The 20,544-nt window shown below is 37.1% G+C and overlaps 1 protein-coding gene and 1 pseudogene across 1 annotated transcript; both read left to right on the top strand.

Moving 5' to 3' along the window:
* Positions 1 to 1,967: 1,967 nt before the first annotated feature.
* Positions 1,968 to 4,385, top strand: LOC147337944 (uncharacterized; annotated as a pseudogene).
* A 2,822-nt stretch (positions 4,386 to 7,207) lies between these two features.
* On the top strand, positions 7,208 to 14,653 carry LOC147337943 (uncharacterized). Its single transcript, XM_086313065.1, has 6 exons — positions 7,208 to 7,299; positions 9,682 to 9,872; positions 10,943 to 11,263; positions 11,808 to 12,059; positions 12,148 to 12,267; positions 14,071 to 14,653. The coding sequence occupies exons 2-6, from the start codon at positions 9,824 to 9,826 to the stop codon at positions 14,250 to 14,252; spliced, it is 924 nt and encodes a 307-aa protein (XP_086169191.1). The 5' UTR covers positions 7,208 to 7,299; positions 9,682 to 9,823; the 3' UTR covers positions 14,253 to 14,653.
* The last annotated feature ends 5,891 nt before the right edge of the window (positions 14,654 to 20,544 follow it).

Here is a 20,544-nt window from a genome sequence, read left to right as displayed (position 1 = left end):
TTCAACAAAGTAACTGTATTCTAAATACCACGTTTTTAAACGGTAACTGTAACGGAATACAGTTACTCATAATTTGTATTTTAACTACGTAACGGCGGGACATGTATTCTGTTACTCCCCAACACTGTATATATATATATATATATATATATATATATATATATATATATATATATATATATATATATATTGCTGTAGTTAGAAATATATTAAAAGATATATCAAACGTTGTGGGTTTTGGCTTTATCACTTTAGTGTGTCTTTGAATGAACCTAAAGAAGTTTGAAAATAAATATAACTGTTTTAATTATAACTAACAGGGCCACATATTCATCAGTGTGGATCTGACTCTAGGGACATTGACAGGATAAAATGAAGATGGACTCTGTGGGAAAGCTGCTTGTGTCCCTGCAGCTTGTATGTTGACCATTGTCTGCGTTTCACTTCCTTCATATAGTAGCGGTGTAAAATGAACATATCTCCTCATATGGTGAGACCTCAGGGTGAAACTGAGGCTCTCAGTGTTGCTAAAATATTCTCAAACTTCTACATTGTTTCACACGTCTATTTTCTCATGCAACTGAAGAACAGAATTCACTCAGTCAGCTTCATTGTTTTAATGAAGTTGACTGTAAGTGAATTATGACATCACACAAAAGCTTTCTCCAATTTATTTCACCACTTTGTAAGTGGTGCTAATGAATAATTACGATTAATAATTAAATTTTAAAAAAAGCGTTAACTTTATTGTTATATTTATATGTTAGCTGTTTTTTTTAAGGTAAAATGTAGTTCAAATCTAATTTTTATACAGTGCACATAACTCAACTTACTGTCAAACAAGAGGACCTTTATGTGACTATGATTGAATCTGTGGAAATACTATATGTCAAAAACAGAAACATGTATTTCTGCACTTAAAAATAGGTCAAACAGAATCATTAGTTATGATTTTGCACTAGAAATGGTGCTATGAAGAAGAGAGACCCTATTGCTGTGTAAACAATATAACGACATTACTTTTAACGTCTGGACAAACATATTGGTAGGTGTGAGGTTTCTCTCTACTGGTTCATAAAGGGATTGCATTCAAGCTTTTACACTTTTACACTTTAACAGGAAAGGATCAGCACTAGTTACTTTGGTTGAGATGGCAGGAGCTTTTTAGGTTAATTTGTCCAGTAGCTGTATGTCGTGGCATTGAATTTGCCCTTTTCTGTGCTACTATAGGCAATAAATTGGACAGAAATATTTCAGCAGGCAAAAATGGTTAAATTATATATAAAATAACAGAGAAATTCTTCAATGTAAAGTAAAAAGGCAATGAGTTTCATTATTTGAGACGCGACTGTTGGTCTGTTCTTTAGTTTTGTTCTTTGGTGTCAACATAAATCTTCTTCTTCTGTACTTTTGTCATGTAAACACATTATGCTTGTGTTTGGTCCGTTTATAACATCCTGCCATGCGATTGCATTTGTCCCTAACCACCAGAAACCCTCACGTTAACTTTTATCAAGTGGAAAAAAGTTAGCGTTCATCCTTCAGCTTCACTGTGTTAATGTTATGCTAACGTAGCTGTTTTGCTAGTGATCACGTAGGACATCATTATATACCAGCTAGTCCGACTTCAGTAACCCTACAAAAGTCCCTGCTGTACATTTTAATTTTTTCAGAAATCTCTCAGTCAGAACATGGCATATGATGTTTAGGTGGAAACTAGCGAGCTAATTTCCTGCTAACTTCTAACTCCGTTGAATTTAATAAATCTGTTTTCATGGATGCCTGAATGTTAAACTTAATTGTTACACGTGGTTAAGCAGCAACACTGATCATTTTATTAAAGATGAAAGAATTTAGACAGTTTTTAAATCTCAGTGATGCCACAGTGTTCCTTTGACTTTGGGACCTGAAGCAGACGGAGTTTTGGACTCAGATTACTCAGCAAGGCTCCTGACTACGGCAGCCTAATGCTGCGGCAAGCCATCAAGCGGTGTGCCTTCATAGCTTACCAAAGTCGTACTAAAACACTTTTTGACAGATTTCTGCGCGCCGTGTACTACATAAAATTGGTTCGAGGTCATTAAGCACAACCAGAATTCATACATAAGGCACACAGTTGATTTTTGAGAAAATTAAAGGATTTTAAGTGTGCCTTACAGTGTGTAAAATACGTTATACAGAAGAAAAGAATATATCATGATATATATAGTTACCGCATATGCTTCAAATTATACCATGATATGGATTTTAGGCCATATCGCCCAGCCCTATTTGGGAGTATATTATTGATTAAATGTGTGTGCTCTTGACGCTCTATTACCTGCACCTACTCAGAGTGAAATAATCAGAGCTCGTGTACTCATGGCAGTAGTGTTATTAAAAATAATTTGATAAACGTTATCATTTTATACAAAGCTAATCCAAAACACTGGATTCACAACATGTTAACATGAAACACTGAAAAAGAAAAAACTTTTTTAATGTTTCAAAATTTGCAGGTGTGGAAACTCACTGTGATGGCAGACGGGATGGAGCTCAGTGTTATGGAGCTTTGGGAGGAACTGTGGACATCCAGCTGATGGACAGCACCTCAGAAATACCTAGAATCCAACTGTTAAAGAATTCATTAAAAATACTATTTGTCAGAAATAATAAGGTTATTTCTAATACATAGATCTAGCTTTTTTCCCAGAAATGGAAAATTTAGGATCAATAACCTGAGCAGGAACGACAGTGGTAAATATACCCTTCAAACCTTTGATTCAGATGGAAGATCATCAGGTGTGCTGACTTTACAGTTGCTTTTTCAAGGTAAATGTTATGTTAATAAGTAATTAATTAAATTAATTAATAACCAATTTAACATTGTTTTCGTAATGTATATATCTTACATAATTTCATATACATATAGTTTGTGCATACCCTGTTCTTTATTAGGAGAGTATAAGCAATGATGTCTAGACTTAACACTTGCTTATTCAAAGTTGAAGGTTACTATTGGGAAATGACACTAATTAGTAGATAGAAACTTAACAATGTTTTGGTAATCTATATATCTCCTTTTTTTATTAGAGAGATTTTAAAATCTAAAACTAAACTCATCTGTGTGTGTTTCTCTCAGCTCCTGTGTCCTCTGTCCTGCTGGTCTCTCAGTGTCTGTCCCAGGGAGAGATGAGGGTGTCCTGCTCCTCTGAGGGAGGGGACAGTCCTCAGTACAGCTGGACTCTGGATGGACGCACACTGACAGTTGCTGAGCTGCTTTCTGTAAATATTAAGACTAACATCATCACTCTGAAACAGCACGTCTCAGGAAGTCTTGTCTGCTCAGTCAAAAACCATGTTAGTAAAGTCTCCAAAGAAAAGAGGATATCTACCTGTGTTGAGTGAAAAAGGTGATAGTTACAACTTTGATAATTATATCACTTTTTACATTTTTGATAAATTATTAGTTTTTTGCTCATAGGGTTCATTTTCATCAACTGCACCTCAATCAATGGGACACAGGTGTCAGAGTGGGTGTATGAAGCCAATAACACCCTGTGCATTGAACCAACAAGTGAACCCACCACAACCACACAAACTGCAGTGGGTAAGAGGAATGACCCATGGTACAGTGGAAATTGAAAAAACAGCTAGATCCATTGATATCATTTTCTCCTTTCTTCATTTCATGTTTGACTTAATTCTTTCTATGAAATAGGACATTTGCCACTGATCAGTGGTGTTCTCTCAACACTTATAATTTTCTTAGTTGTGGTTGTAGCAGCAATCTGTGCCCAACGGAAAAAGCAAAACAGCAAAACAAAAGGTACAAAACTTCTTTTCCCTTACTCACTTTTCTTAAATTGCTTTTTTACTCTTTTTATAAATATACTTAATTAATGCAGTCTCAACAACAGTTTATTTATATCTCTGTTATATGTCACTTAAATATTGTTAAGCAGCCACAGTTAACACAGTAAATGTAAAAAGAAAAAAGTTAAACAGCTTAACAAAATCCAACATAATGTCTAAAGCTCGCAAATGAAGTTTAATACAAAGTGCGACTATTCCTCTAATTATTCATTTATTATTTTTAAAGCAACCGTTTCTTCTTCTTCTGACTGCAGAGGAAGAAAATGATCAGGAAGAAATCTTTGCTGATCTCAGGGTCGTGAAACAACAGGCGAAACAACTGGAGAAAAGAGCAGAGCTAGAGTTCTGCCAAGTCAAGTATTCAAAGTGTCCTTGGCAGACTGAACCAACGGGAGATGATTATTTGTATGCTAACGTTCATAAATTCAGGTGATTTAAGTGGTCAGTTCTTCCACACAGACTGCATCACTGAAGATCCATGGAGAGAAGAGCTGATGTTAAAATGTCTAAAGGTCTTTAATTTAATGTGATTTCCTATCAGAAAAATATAAAAAGCTAATACTTACTGATTTATTTTACTTTAATCTGCATTATACCAGAACACATGTATTCTTTTATGATCTCTTGATTTAAAGATAGTATGTTATATAAACACTGTGAGTGTTTTCTGCTTTTGTATTCTGCAGACATGATGATAGACTATTTTGATGTGGGAGTTTTTCTTTTTTCATGTGAACTTGTCTAGTTTTTGACTTGGTAGAAGTTGGAACAGATGATCCTTAAATTAGAAATAAATAAAGTAAATGGCTAAATGTTTGTACAAATTTCAGTGCAGCAAAACCTTTGGACAGTGATAAAACACACTAGTATAAACAGTTTTCCTCACAGATTCCTTACAAGAGACACTGATATTCAGATGACATTCTCTTTTTTTTTTTTTTTTCTTTTCTTTGCCTGTCCCGTTTGGCTCTTTTGCCATCAGAATTGTTGTCTAAAGGCAAACAAAGATGCCCAACGGATTTACTTTACCAAATTGACCATCCCAGCCTTGCCGTAATGGTCCATTTGATTCACCTTTTATTGTTTTTTTTGTTTTTTTTGTTTATTTCATTTTCACTTACTGAATACAGGACAGACTTGACTGGGGGAAAGAAGGGGAGAAAGAAAGAGGGAAAGAGAAACAGCTGAGAAGAGGGACGGGGGACAAGGGCAAAAAACATAAACCAACAGAACGGGCAGAGAAAAAAAAATGCATATATCAATCACCTGGATCACCTGCTGAGAAAGAAAAAAGAAAACAAGCAGAAGAGAACAAGAGTAATAGAATAAACAACATCACAATGATATATGGGAATATGACAGTAAATACTAAATGTTAAACATTATTGTGCAGCACATAAGATCAACAGAACACAGTGTGCTTTGAGGTAGGAGCCAAAAAGGGTGTAGTTTGTGGGTGTGATCACCCGTGTGTACACCTGTGAGCATGGACGCGCTTGTTTTTTTGTTTTTTTTAAAAGGTTCCTTCATGTAATAATCTGCTCGAAGGTGTGGGGGGGCCACAGCCCCGTCCTCCAGGGCATGAAGCAGGTATGGAGGAGATCAAAACTCCAGACATCTCAAGGGAAAGGTGTGTGAGTCACCATCTTTGTATTTGCTGCCATTTGGAGAATCACTTGAAAGAGACTGTGAGGTTTGCTATATGGCAAAGCAGGACTTGGATGGACTTGATGGACAATTAATTTATTTAGAAGCTTCAAAATGTGCAACAAACAATCCCAAAACTCGATACACAGCTTCGATGATCCAGATTCCATGATGCCAGTGATTCTCTTCAACAGGCTGCTCTCCACTGGTTTCTGTGCACAAGAGGAGACAGGTACGTTTCTTCACAAGATGACAAGAAGCACAACAAACCAGCACAAGACCCGGAGTTACACTAACTGAAGTTCCTCAATGATCCAGCGGTGACTGAGTACCTCAGGTAGTGACTCATAAGACGCTTTAAAAGGAGACCTGATGCTATCTTTTGAGGTGGCATATCTTTGAACTATATACATAAAACAAAAGCCTATTGAAACAATTTATGATAGTCCAAAAAAGGGGAAAAAGGTGTATCTGGTCAACAAATCAGTCTGAAGCAGTATTATTATTTATTCCCACGAGATGGTGCTATTATGCAGTATTCTATTACTGTTTTAACTGTCTTTTAGTTACTTATCTGACTTTATTGTAAAGAAGAGGTCTTCAAGATTTGTACTATTAAAATTTTAAAGATGAACTGTAACTATTTTAATTATATTTTTGTATATATTCTCACAAAACCTCAGTTTTTAAACATGAAAGCAATCATTTTAGTACACAGTGTTTGTAAATAGTTATTGGTCAACATCCGGAGTGACCTATTCCTATTTGGAAGATGTATCATTTTTACCATTTGTATTTATTTAATCTATTTAGATTTTGGAAAAGCACTCAGTTATCTACAATGTAAGTTTATTTTAAATGCAGTTTTCAGACACTATCAGTGTAATTCAAACACTGTTTATTGGAATATATTATTTATTTTGGGTGTCAACTACAACTACGGTATATGTGAAAAGATTTGACATAAACAACAACTTGTCATAATTATGGGGGTAAGTTAACTGTTACTTACTTTGTGTCCTTGGGCAAGACACTTCACCCGTTGCCTACTGGTGGTGGTCAGAGGGCCCGGTGGCGCCAGTGTCCGGCAGCCTCACCTCTGTCAGTGCGCCCCAGGGTGGCTGTGGCTACAATGTAGCTGCCATCACCAGTGTGTGAATGTGTGTGTGAATGGGTGGATGACTGGATATGTAAAGCGCTTTGGGGTCCTTAGGGACTAGTAAAGCGCTATATAAATACAGGCCATTTACTTACCCCCATGCACTGCATTGGAAAACAGCACTAACAGTCTGTTAGTTTCAAAGGGCTGGAGTAACATGTAAGAGCTATTTATACTATTTAGAATTAACTGTCATGGTTCCTGGGTCGCCGACTAAGTGTTTTGAGTTATGTGGGTTCATGATTTACTTTGGTTTTATATATTTACTGTAATTATGTTCTAGTTCTTCAGTGTTTCATCCTTTGAGTACAATATTCCAAGCACCCAGCAGAGTGTTGTTATCCATGTTACAGGTTACTCCAGCCAAACTAACAGACCCTTAGGTACGGATGGTTCTTGTTGAGAACCGGTTCCCACTGTTTCAATTAATTGGAATTGTTTGCCATTTTTGCAAACGATTCCCCTATCGATTCCAGTCCCTTTGAATGACGTCGCCACGTTGCATAGCGTCATTTAGCCGACAGGAAACATAACGACTAAGTGGCACAAACGCTCAAAAGTTTGGTTATACTTTACAAGAACAGATGACAGCAGGGCAACAGCAGGGCAACTTGGGTTTCTGAGGCAGTTACAGCTGGGTGAGTCCCCTCACACATCGGTTTCATCAAAGCTTTGCACTGTTTGCTGGGTAAGATCGATAGGATCAGAGATTTGGACTCTTTAAACAGACAGCCAATCCCTACTTCCTGTATTGGGGTGCTCAGCACCACTTTACTGTCTGTCTTGAGTTCACAAGAGAAATGTTTCAGTGGTTGAAGCGGAAGTTGCAGACATGTAGTGTTAGTTTCAGAGAAGAGGAATTTGTGGAGAATTTCAAGTCAACTGTCAAAGAAGGATCTTTTTGCAATTGACGGCTATAGACGTCAATGGCAGTGAATGAGTTAATTTTAGGGTTAGGGTTTAGTCTAGTCAATTTCACTTCCTTCTGTGCAAAATATCTTCTATGGTGAAACTAACTAACATGTAACCTCAACATACATAACTTCAGAAAACACTTTAAAACCAGTGAACAACAGAACAATCATTGATGTCTATGAAAGTGTTTTGAGATTTGAAATAATCTGTAATTTAAACTTGAACATAAATTGGAATTTTTATCATGTATGTGTTGAACTGGCTTGAAAATACATATAAACCTCTTACTTGTTTTAATTTTAATTTTTTTTAGTTATTGCATTTATTTTAAATTTTAAATATTACAATGTCAGTGAAACTGCATGATTAGCTGAACAAGAAAATTACACATTTGGTTTCAAAGTATTAGTATCTCTAAACTGAAAGACAACTTCTGTCTTTTCTCTCTCTTGAGTTCCATTCTAAACACTTCCGTTCTTTCTGAGTTCACACATTCTTATCTGAAACTGATCACTAATGACAGCTGCTTTCAGTAGTTAGACTAGAGTAGTTTATCTGAAGGTTGCCAGAACGCGGGAGCTCCTATAAAACTCTGTCATACTGTCATGCTCATAATCATCAGTAGTGTAGTCCTATTTTAAATAGTTAATTATTGATCATGTTAATTCAGGTTCCTCCTTGTGGAAAAAAATAATGATGATGAAGAGAAACAGCTAGTTGTTTTTAGTTTTAGTGAGCTAGCTTTCAAACCCAAGAGTTTTAGATTTAAATAATTTTATAATTTTAATAACGACTTCGTCTGACATCATAGGTGTGATGATTTGCCCTGTTATTTCACTGAAGCTCTGCAGTTACAGAAATAAAAAAAATCAAACAAAAAATGAAACAAAGCAAAAAAGAAAGAAACAAATATGCAGAGTACTTTTATTTTACGAATTTCAAAGAATAATAAGATGAGTATACCAATGGCTTTCGTCAAAGTATTAACACAATGCTGCAGTCACAGCATGCCCATAAAAAGTTTTTGGTTCACTGAGGCTCTACTTTCACAGTATTAAACAAATTGAAACTGAACAGTCTTCTTTGGCCAACAAACACAAAATGAAACCAATCACAAAAAGAAAGAAACACCTTTTCACTATTTTACTCATTTCAAAGAATAATAAGATGATTATAACAATGCTTTTCGTCAAAGTATTCACACACTGTCCTTTGAGGTTGGGATTCACATTTAAGATCAGTAGCCTGCGCAGGCAGACAATCTGAGCAGGCCTATGATTCAGATGAACACTTAGATGAGCAACAAAATGTTTCGCTCACTGAAAATGCTTTGTGCAGATTAAGACAATTTTCTTAAATGTTTATATCTGGATTATTGAGAATGCAGTATTTAAAACATACTTTTGAATAATAGTGTCACTTTTCAGAACTTGTACTGGTTTGAATGAGCATTGGTCAAAACAACCACTCAAACCACCAATTAGCCTAAATACCACAATCCCTAAAGTCACCCGTATAGAAAAGAAATAGAAAAAACTTATAAAAGACTTGCATCAGATGTGGCCTACTTCATATAGTGAATCATATAAGGCTTATATGATTTACTCATGAAAGTGGCCACTTTCATATATTGTTTTAGTAAGTATCCAAAACATACAAGTTTCATTTATATATTTTTTCTAGGGATCTTATTTTTTTTTCACTCTTGTATGCTTTTCATACAAGTTTCACACAAGACAGATACAAACTTTATAAGATTTATATATATGTTTTCCATATGGGCAGAGTGTACATTTTATAATGTTTTAAAAGTGTTTCTTTTTTCTTCATGGATGTGTATACAAGGTACTTTGTATCAGCAACAAAATATGGACTTAAGGTGGAATATAAATGGGGCTGCTGTTGAATTGCATTAAACTGCATGAATGTTGTAGACACTGAGTGATGGGCAGGATATGGTTAGTTTGTTACCGATCTAAAAATAGTCCAGTGACAGTGTGAGTAATAATTAAACAAAGTCTGTGGAAGATCTGTGAGGTTCCTTTTATTTCTGCAAAGTAATGAATATGCTAGTTGTACTTCCTTTTTCAAATTTCCACACACAGAATGAGAACAGCATTTCAAACGAGGCTGATCAGTAGCAGGAGCCATTTCTGACTGTTACCTGTTGGACAAATGTGCATATTATTTAATAAAGTACTCTGACGGCTGCCGACTGTGTCAACACACACTGAACATTGAGGAGACATGGAAGCTGTGCTGGGATTGATGGTGATCCTACTGGGAGTGTCTCATGGTGAGATATTCTTTTTACATGTGACACTTATCATTTAATACCTTTTTAACCTGTACAAAATATCTGACATCGTCATCAGAGATGTTAAAGCTGCACAAATACTTGCCCAAAGTTACAATATGTGCACTTTGATTTATTTTATTTAATTAAATGTTAGAATCTATTGGCTACATCTGCAGTACATGACCATTTGAGCAGAGCTTTAGTTCCTTTTTTTGTCTTTTTACCAGTTTTAGTAGCAGTGGTAAATTCTTAGCCCACTATGCACCTTGGGAGCCTTGTTGCAGTGTGTTTAAGTGAGTTTTAAACTGACTTTTTAAAGGACTTTATTCTTTCCATCCTTATCAGAGACGTCAAGCTTATTTGTTACTGTGATAAACTGCCTGATTTTGAAGAATCTGTCTCAACTTATCGGTTGGCTGTAACTAGGAATCCAGATCTTAAGTTATTTAAGTCATGCAGTCACTACAGATATGCTGAAGAATGTATAGGTTGCATTACTTTATCATTTTTAATGCCACCTTCAGAAATGAACATCTGTGTCCTGTTTGTGTGCAGATTCTTTTTTCTGAAATATTGCTTCCTGTTTTCTGTTTGACATGTATTTTCTTTTGGTTACATGAAAATACTTTAGTTTTTGCACTCGGCTAAAATGTGGAGAATGTGTCTACCTGTATTTCTTAATTATTAATATATTAGTAAATGTTGGGCAGATTCGTGTGATAACTTTGGGATTATGGATGCAGTATGTTTGTTCTTGAGGCTCTATTACCTACAATTGTCAAAACTGCTACCTACTCTGAGTTAGATATTAAGAGCTGACAGATTTATGGCAGTAGTGCTACTTCAAATACTTTGATACCATTCAATCAAAACACTGGGTTATCCAAAACATAATTAGGCATTAGGTATAAACATGGTAATACAAAAACTACTTTTTAACAAGTAAAAGTCCTCACATCAGTAAATTTTGGATTGCTGACCATGTTAATCAAATTTTTGTTGTAATTTATTAGGTAGAAACTAACAAATCACAAATGCTTTTCTTTTCAATGTTTCAAATTTTGCAGGTGTGGAAACTCACTGTGATGGCAGACAGGATGGAGCTCAGTGTTATGGAGCTTTGGGAGGAACTGTGGACATCCAGCTGATGGACAGCAGCTCTGAAATACTTAGATACCAACTGTTAAAGAATTCATTAAAGATACTAATTGTCAGAAATAATACGGTTTTTTCTAATACCATAGCACAGAGGTCTCTCTTTTTTTTGAGTAATGGAACATTTAGGATCAATAACCTGAGCAGGACAGACAGTGGTAAATATACCCATCAAACCTTTGATTCAGATGGAGACTCATCAAGCGAGTGGACTTTACAGTTGTTCATTCAAGGTAAATGTTGGGAAATGCAGACTTTAATTGATGTAAATGCAATATTGTTTTGGTAATCTTTATAACATACAGCACAGAATTTCACATACGTACACTTTGTGCATCCCCTGTTTTGAATTAGCAAACCATAAATAATGATAATCTACATGATGCACACTATATTCACTAAAGTATTGGGCCACATCTCTTAATCTTTGAATTCTGATGTTTTTAGTTCCATTGGCACAGATGTATGAAACTAAGCAGCTAGCTATGCAGTCTGCCTCTACAAACATTTGTGAATTAATGGATAATTCTAAAGAGTTCACTGAAATTGTGTATGTTACTGTAACAGGATGCTACCTTTGCAGCAAATAATTTTGAGATATTTCTTCCCTCCTATATTCCATAACCAACTGATAGTGTTGCAAAGTAGTAGATTTTAGGAACTATGGAAAATCAGCTACCAAGTTACAGACCATGTAAAGTTACATAGAAGGAAGCACAGTGCATGAAAGTGCATCTTGTTATAGTACCAAAAGTCATCTGTGTGTGTTTCTCTCAGCTCCTGTGTCCTCTGTCCTGCTGGTCTCTGAGTGTCTGTCCCAGAGAGAGATGAGGGTGTCCTGCTTGTCTGAGGGAGGGGACAGTCCTCAGTACAGCTGGGCTCTGGATGGACGCACACTGACAGATGCTGAGCTCCTTTCTGGAAATAATAAGAGTAACAACATTATTCTGAAACAGCAAGTCTCAGGACGTCTGGTCTGCTCAGTCAGGAACAACGTCAGTGATGTCTCAGAAGAACAGAAGATCTGTCGTGAGTGACAACATTTTGAATAAAAGTCGATAATAACGACTAATTCACTTTTAACATCTTTCTCAAATTATTTGCTTTTTTCTGCCAGGTTTCATTAACTGCACCTCAATTAATGGGACAGAGATATTAGGGTGGGTGCCTGTGGACAGTAACAGCCTGTGTATTGAACCAACAAGAGAACCTACACCAGTCACACCAACTGCAGTGGGTAAGGAGACTGGCACAGTGTCAAATAACCCTCTTTAATCAAACTGCCATCACTGATGACACGTGGTATGTAAACAGTGTTGGGCAAGTTACTTTGAAAAAGTAATTAATTATAGTTACTAGTTACTTCTTCAAAAAAGTAACTGAGTTAGTAACTCAGTTACAAGATTCTAAAGGTAATTAATTACTTGAAAAGTAACTATTGCATTACTTAAAAAAAAAAGTTTAACCCTCTGGGGTTCAGGGTATAATTGGCCATTTTTGACTACTTTTGATTTTACCTCAACATTTCACCTTTAAAAACGATTTACTTTGCCTTGTTTGGTATCATCCTTTTCAGCACAACCTCACGTGTCTGAATTTACAGTTATGTTTTCATTTTGACATACTGTATTAACACAATTGATCTAAAATAAGACAAAAAACATAAAATCAGAGTAGAAAAAGTTATATTTTTACTGTAACAACCACAAACATGTTTAATGAATCATATTTTATAACTTTAAATGCAAATATAAATTGTCGATTTTAAAATCATATGCACAAGTTTTGCAAACAAAGTTATTTGCAGCCATTTACCTTTTACCTTGATTTTTTAAATAACCATTTCAAACTATTTACAGAACAATCAGCTGTTCTGCATTCAATAAGATGCCACACAAATTATTCGTGCCACTCCAAAACAATAATTTCTGTCCACTATAAAGGAGAACATCACAGCCTGATACCTGCAGGTCTGACAGCAGCAGGTGTATCACTCTTCCTGTTTTCATTCAGCAGTCGCCTCATTGTTCTGACACACAACACAAAACCATCCATAACACTACACACTAACTACACAAGACAACACATTAACTACACACTCCAAACACGCTAAACGTCACAAATCTCTCACATCTCAAAACTTGCTCTGTCTTTTTCTGCTGTCTCTCTCTCTCTCTCTCTCTCTCTCTCTCTCTCTCGCCGTCACTGCTAAAACGTCCCCCTCTTCTTAAACAACCAAATGTCATGTTGCCATATCATTTTTGATTGGTCGACATGGCGCATTTTTCCACCAACAGGAACGGGCTGTTTTTTGTTTTGTTTTTGTATTTTTTGCTCATAAGCAGAGAGCGCTTCCTAGCGCTGTCCTTAGACAGTAAACGTGAAAGTTAAACTATTGAGGAAAAAACGCTGCATATATTGTTTTATCATTACTCTGGTTTTACGTGGCCTATAAACACAATTTAAAAAATGGTATATATCACCTTGTTGCTTTGTCATCTTGAAGTGGTCATGGGAGTGGCTTACCACGACTACTTTATTCTTCCTTAGCCAAAAAACAGCACTCATGCGATTGTTTTGCCCCCCTGAGCTCCAGGTGTTGTGCTGAAAAGTGATCGTCGGGCAGAAAGTGATTGCTGTCTGTGGGAGCGCGCGCAGCTGCTTAAAGCTGTACCGTCCAGGTTACTTACGTAGTCAGCTACTTCCGTGCAACCGATATAAGATGCGGTAAGCTGAACACAGCTTCAACCGTCTGTGTGTTGAAAAACAGTAACGACCGCATTTTCTCGTTAGTAACTGTAACGGTGTTGTAACGATAGGAATAGTAATTAGTTTACTCGTTACTGAAAAAAGTAACGTTGTTAGTAACGCCGTTATTCCCATCATTGTATATAAATGAGTAAAAATGAACTCTGATGAAGGGGATGCATTCATGTATTTTTCCCCCCTTTCTATAAACTATGGTACATGAGTGAAAACTCTACTGTGACTCTTCTTTCACAGCTCTAACTTGTCATAAACATTTTTCTGTCTAACACAGGTACTTCCTGGTTCATTATTGGTTTGAAAGCCGCTGTGGTAATTCTGTCATTAAGTGGGATTTGGATCTGGTTCACTTGGAAGAAAAAAACAATATTGGAAGGCCCTGCTGTCCCAGAAAAGGTGGAATCTCCAGATAACTCCGTTTTCATGATTGAAATGAGTCCTTACTCCAACACCTAGTGTCACCTTTCACCTGCTGTACATTTGTCACATATCTGTGTAGGTGTGGAAATAAGGATCAAAGTGTTTCTCTTTTCCTTTTCATTCATTCCACTTTTTTTTTTTCACAAGATAACAACTGTGTATAAATTTCCATAAAAATGTGGTTCTTCTTATAATTTCTGCAATTTTATAATTAGGTCCTCTTAAATATAATCATCATCATATAAAAACTCTCTGTCCTTCATACTTTTTATTTTGCATTTACATTTCATCTGTAGTGCTGAAGGACACATTTGTGTACAGATGTTTTCGCCATTTGTTGTTTGTTGCTGCATTTTTAAATAATCAACCATATAGCTGACAATGTGATGTCAGTGTGTGAATAAAGTGCCAATAAAAGAGTTTATTTCTGGTAACCATGCAGGAAGAGTCAAAGAAAAGAGACCATGGAGAACACAGAAGTAAGAACTTGGTGCTTTAGATTAAAAGAGAAAAAAAAGAACAAACGTTAAACTTAAACATTGAAGTTAAAAGTGAATATCTTTTTCTCTATGTGGTAGTTAAGTAAAATTAACTTATTTAGCACTTTTCACAGATAAAAATCACAAAGTGCTTCACAAATGGTGTAGTGTCAGACAATAGAACTTAATTTTTGGGAAATTGATGCCAACAAAACTTTAACCTTGTTAAAGTGTGAGAAGAGATCAGATACAGATTTGATAACTTATAATTGGCAGGAAATCTTATTTTTTTTATCTTATGGTGGAATTAAATAAAATATATTTTTCTGTAATCCATTGCATATTCAGCTTCATAAGAACATGCGCTAAAAATCCTGCCTGTAGACTCTGCTGGAGCCACTCTGCTACCCCTGTTGTCGCAGCGATGCTCCTCCTGTAAGCTAAGAACAGGAAACTGAAGACAGACTGGAAGGGCTCATGAAAATACTGAAGATCTGGTGACTGTTAAGGCCGTCAGCAGATCTCAGTTTCTCCACCTGTACATTTTGAAAATGGTATTGTAATAATAATACAATTTTCTTCCTAAAAAAATAAGGCAGAAATGTAACGGGTTATTTGACCAGCTTCACCTTTAAACTCTGAGTAACCTTAGCCAAAATTATTTTGTACGTTAGGCTAAAACAGTTTGATTATCGAACATAATCAAACTGTTGCAGAGGGTCGTGAAAACTGCCCAGCGCATCGCCGGAGCACCACTTCCTGCCATAAAAGACATCTACAGGAAGCGGTGTCTGAAAAGGGCTGGGAAAATCATCAAAGACCCCAGTCACCCATCACATGGACTCTTCACCCTCCTGCCCTCTGGGAGGCGCCACAGGAGCCTCCGGACTAAGACCACCAGGTACCGGAACAGCTTCTTCCCCACAGCTGTCAGACTCCTGAACTCTGCCTCCTGACATCTGACCCACGTTAACACATGGACTGAACACACACACACCCACAATAGACAACTGTACCCTCAAACACACAATAATAACATGGGCTGAACCACCACTCACAACCACTAGCACTTTATATAGCCTCTGTAGAAACTATCCACATATCTCACTTATCTTAACTGCACTACTGTATAGCTCTGTGTAAATAATCATTCTGTACATTCGATAATCTTTAATCCTACAACTGTTTACAACTTGCATAGTTCCCATTTCTGTATAGCTGTATATCTCAGATTCTGTAAAGTTATTTATTTCATATTCTGTATAGTTTTTCATATTTATATCCTGTTCATAGCCTGTACATAGCTTGTACTCACTACAGCCTGTACATACTTATAGTTATAGAATATTCACAACATACTTCATACCGTGTACATTATAACATACCTTAATAGACCCATTTCTGTAATATACTCACATATCTATATTATTGCTAATATATATTGTAATATATCTATATCACTAAAGCACTTCTGGATGGATGCAAACTGCATTTCGTTGCCCTGTACCTGTGCATGTGCAATGACAATAAAGTTGAATTCTAATTCTAATTCAAATTTTAGTGCAAAAAATAACAAACCTATTGGACTCACAATATCTCCATTCTTATTTACTTTCCATCTGAATCAGAATCTGATGACAATCAAAAGAGGAGAAGGTTCTTTGTCTTTGCTGGCTCCTTTGTATCTACACTGTTCCTGCAGCAGGGCCTCAAGGCCGGTCCAAACCTCTTGGGTCAAGCACAGTAGCTATCTTGAGCCATTGATGGTTGCGTGTAGCTACACATTGAGATTGGTCCTTTGTGAAGGCAGTATTAAATTTCACCATGTAGTTTGAGTCATCATCAGAGATCTCCGTGGGGTGATGCAGGTGGTAGAAGCAGGTAAAACAACTGAAGATGAGACATATGTCTCACCTCCAAGAAGCTCAGTCACAAACCCGTAGCAGACAATTCAGGAAAGTCATTATTAATCTACACATATTAACTGTCAAGTATGGAGCTTTTTAAAGAAACAGTAACAATAAGTTAAAAATAGTTTTATTTACCTGTTCAGGTCCATCACAGGGACGATAGTTCGAGTCCAGTGTCGGGAATCATTTCTGCGTACTACAGTGCGTGGAGTAATGGTATTTTAGCACTTTTCTGCAGAAGGGAACATAGGGAAGGGAAGAAGTCCATTGCAGAGGATGCTCTGAATGTAATGGGAAGCTGTATCCCGTGAGTAGCTGAGCCAACTTAGCGGGCTAAAGAGGCGGCTGTGGGCAGGCACTACACTTCAGCCAGATGAGAAGCTCCGGGGAGTTGTAACTGTATGGTATGAACTGCTATCAGGGTAGGAGATGTTCACACCTGTGCGTCCAAACTGCAAATGAATCGCAAATTAGGCGATGACGTCTGAGGAGTTGGCAACACTGCGCACAACAGTGGGAACAGTGTTGCCAACTCATCAGTAAGGAAGATCGCTATTGGTTGTCCTAAAAGTCGCTAGAAGTCGCTAAATGACGTCATCGCCTAATTTGCATAATTGGTCATGCTAATCTAATTGTAACCTATGTTGTTGGAGAGAGAAATAACATCGTTGAAGAGACATAAAGTGAGTAAAAAACGTCCTAAATGCATTTAGAGTTTATTTAGAACTACAAATTAAATTTCTTTTAGCAATTATTGTTTTTTTTAATGTCACAATTCCAAACCTGCTCCTTTACCCGGGCTTGGACCGGCAAAAGTGACCCAAAATAGGCACTCTGGTGGAGTTACTTTGTGTGTGTGTTTATAACTAGTTTTAAACCTTGTGATCCACAAAACAGCATAAGAGTAAAAGAGTAAAAGAAGAACTGACTGCGTTACAGCACCCGCTGCTTGTTGAGAGAAAAAACGATACGCGCTTTCACGCCTTTTTTTAGCAACTTTTTTTAGAGAAAAAGTCGCTAAGGGGTCTGAAAACTCGCTAAATATAGCGACAAAGTCGCTAAGTTGGCAACACTGAGTGGGAAAGCAATACTCACAGATGCAGGCAGAGGCGCACCCCTGCCCTCCTGTTGATTTTACTTGAAATAGTCTTTCGGCACAGCAGTTGGAAAGTTGGATCACCTAGCACGTTTTTTAACCCCTGTCTTCTACCACTAATAGTGGTCTACAGTCAGAGCAATCCATATTTAATCAAGTTTGGGCTGCCAACACCTTTTATTGGTACTCGAACTGGGACTGCTAATGCTAAACGCTCCCACAGTTTCTGTGTTCGCTGCAACATGTTTTGCTTTAGATGGTACCGTAAGGTTGAAGTGTTTCGATGGTATGCCAACTACTTTTTGCACAGTTTGCACAAAACCACACTTTTATCAAGGCTTCCGTTGGGTAGTCATTTGAAATGAAATTTGCTTCTGATCAGTCCTAGCAACACGCATATGCACTAGGTTTAAATGAACTTCAAACTGTAATCCACTTACAAAACGGTCTCATTTTATTAGAACAATTCACACTTGCATCCTTTCATGGTACATTTTATATATCGTCTCAACACGTTTTTAAACATGATGAAAGGACAGAGGGTGTTTGTGTGGTGTGCAGACAAGATTTTACTTCCCATTGTAATGAATGTTATCTTTCATAATTAAGAACTACTTAGAACAAAGTGGCAACAGTTTGAGAAGACATTTAGGACAGTGACATCCTGGCAGTACATTTTCTTAAAGCAAATTAGAGCTGCAAGACGACTGTGAGTCTTCATAATTACAAGTGCACAGTAAGGTGTCTAATGCTGGCAATGAATACACGTTCTTTTTAAAACCACATGCCATGTGTGACCACAGCTGACATGCACTACACTGACACCACTCGCACCATTTTTCATAGAGTTCTTCCTCTTGTCGTTGAAATGAGCATGACAGATGCAGCAAAAGTAAGAGGCCTCTAAAACACACAAAAAGTGTGGTTGTTGGATCAGAATATTAGATGTAATGAATATAACAGATGGATAAGACACTACTTTATCTGAAGACGTACCATCTGTAGCTACTAGCACTGCCTCAATTCTGCATGTTTCCACAGACTCCTCTGGGCTCTGTGCACCTAAAGAAAAGGTCACAGGTTGTAGTTGGTAAAATTCTTAATTTACAAACAACGGCTGCACAAAAATGCAATTATTTTCCTTTCATTACTGCTTCTCACTTCAAGAAATTGCCCTGTAAGATTTACTTGTCAGTATTTCGTCAAAATAAGTAGTATGTTGTGACATTAATGTTGTGGATGTTTAATTTAATAAAGCCTGCAGACAAACAGTGAGCGGTAGCCAGTATCCTTTAACCAAAAAAGAACAAAAACCCAAGCTTGGTGCGAGCAGCCATCACACCGGGCAAATGACCGGCAGAGTCTCTACTGGACCCAGAACAGCCCTGGGTTAAATACTTCCTAAAGGAACAAAACGGTCTCATTTTATTAAAACAATCCACATTTGCATCCATTCATGGTGCATTTTACATATCGCCTTAACACGTTATTACACACAATGAAAGGACAGAGGGTGTTTGTGTGTTGTGCAGACAAGATTTTACATCCCATTGTAATTAATGTTATGTGTTATAATTTAGAACTACTTAGAACAAAGTATCAACATTTTGAGAAGACATTTAGGACAGTGTCATCCTGGCAGTACATTTTCTTAAAGCAAATTAGAGCTGCAAGACGACTGTGAGTATTCACAATTACAAGTGCACAGTAAGGTGTCTAATGCTGGCAATGAATACACGTTCTTTTTAAAACCACATGCCATGTGTGACCACAGCTGACATGCACTACACTGACACCACTCGCTCCATTTTTCATAGAGTTCTTCCTCTTGTCGTTGAAATGAGCATGACAGATGCAGCAAAAGTAAGAGGCCTCTAAAACACACAAAAACTGGGGTTTTTGGATCAGAATATTAGCTGTAATGTACATAACAGATGGATAATACACTACTTTATCTGAAGACGTACCATCTGTAGCTCCTTGCACTGCCTCAATTCTGCATGTTTCCACAGACTCCTCTGGGCTCTGTGCACATAAAAAGAAGGTCACAGGCTAGCAGCACATGTAGTTGGGAAAATTCTTAATTTCCAAACACCGCTGCAAAAAATGCAATTATTCTCCTCCCATTACTGCTTCTCACTTCAAGAAATTGTCAAAATAAGTCGTATGTTGTGACATCAGTGTTGGAAGTTTTTATTTAATAAAGCCTGCAGACAAACGGTGAGCGGCAGCTAACATCCCTTAACCAAAAAAGAACAAAAACCCAAGCTTGGTGGGAGCAGCCATCGCACAGGGCAAATGATCAGCAGTCTCTCCTGAACCCAGAACAGTCCTGGGTTAAATACTTCCTACAGGAATAATAGGCTGTACACAGCTGTTTTCACACCTTTGGTCTTCCCCAAAAAGAAAGTTCAAACTCCCTTGCTACTTCTTACAGTAGTTGAAACCAAAAGACTCTTCACCCCACTCTAGGGTCTTTGTGTGTGAATACTTCCCCCCCCAACTTCCTGAGATACTATCTGTTAACAGCATGAGGCTACGTCCACACTAATGCGTTTTCAAACGAAAACGCATCGTTTTCTCTCCGTTTTGGCCTCCTGTCCACACTGAGACGGCATCTTCCCCAAGGAAAAATGCAGCGTTTTGAAAACGCTCTCGAAAACGCATACATTTCAAAATGGAGAAGTAAATGGAGCTCTAAAATGATGATGCATTTTAGTCATGTGACGCAGTCATGTAACCAATTAAACAAAGATAGCGGCGTGCATTATACAGCAGTTGTTTGCTCTCAATTTTGACTGCCCTAAAAAAGATTAATATCAGTTTGTACATGCTCCAGATAG

The sequence above is a fragment of the Aulonocara sp. 'chitande type north' Nkhata Bay genome, linkage group LG2 (assembly GCF_057382095.1).
Source record: "Aulonocara sp. 'chitande type north' Nkhata Bay isolate Kocher_YH1m ecotype deep benthic linkage group LG2, A_spYH_male_GT1.1, whole genome shotgun sequence".
NCBI classification, from domain to species: Eukaryota; Metazoa; Chordata; class Actinopteri; order Cichliformes; family Cichlidae; genus Aulonocara; species Aulonocara sp. 'chitande type north' Nkhata Bay.
Note: the sequence above shows the minus strand (reverse complement) of the source record. Positions and strands in the feature narration are given on the sequence as shown.

Bases quoted from the DNA above. Each gene is read 5' to 3' on its own strand.
- LOC147337943 (XM_086313065.1), top strand. From the start codon at position 9,824: ATGGAAGCTGTGCTGGGATTGATGGTGATCCTACTGGGAGTGTCTCAT. The intron at 9,873-10,942 runs GTGAGATATTCT...CAAATTTTGCAG, and splicing joins CCTACTGGGAGTGTCTCATG to GTGTGGAAACTCACTGTGAT. The intron at 11,264-11,807 runs GTAAATGTTGGG...TGTTTCTCTCAG, and splicing joins TTTACAGTTGTTCATTCAAG to CTCCTGTGTCCTCTGTCCTG.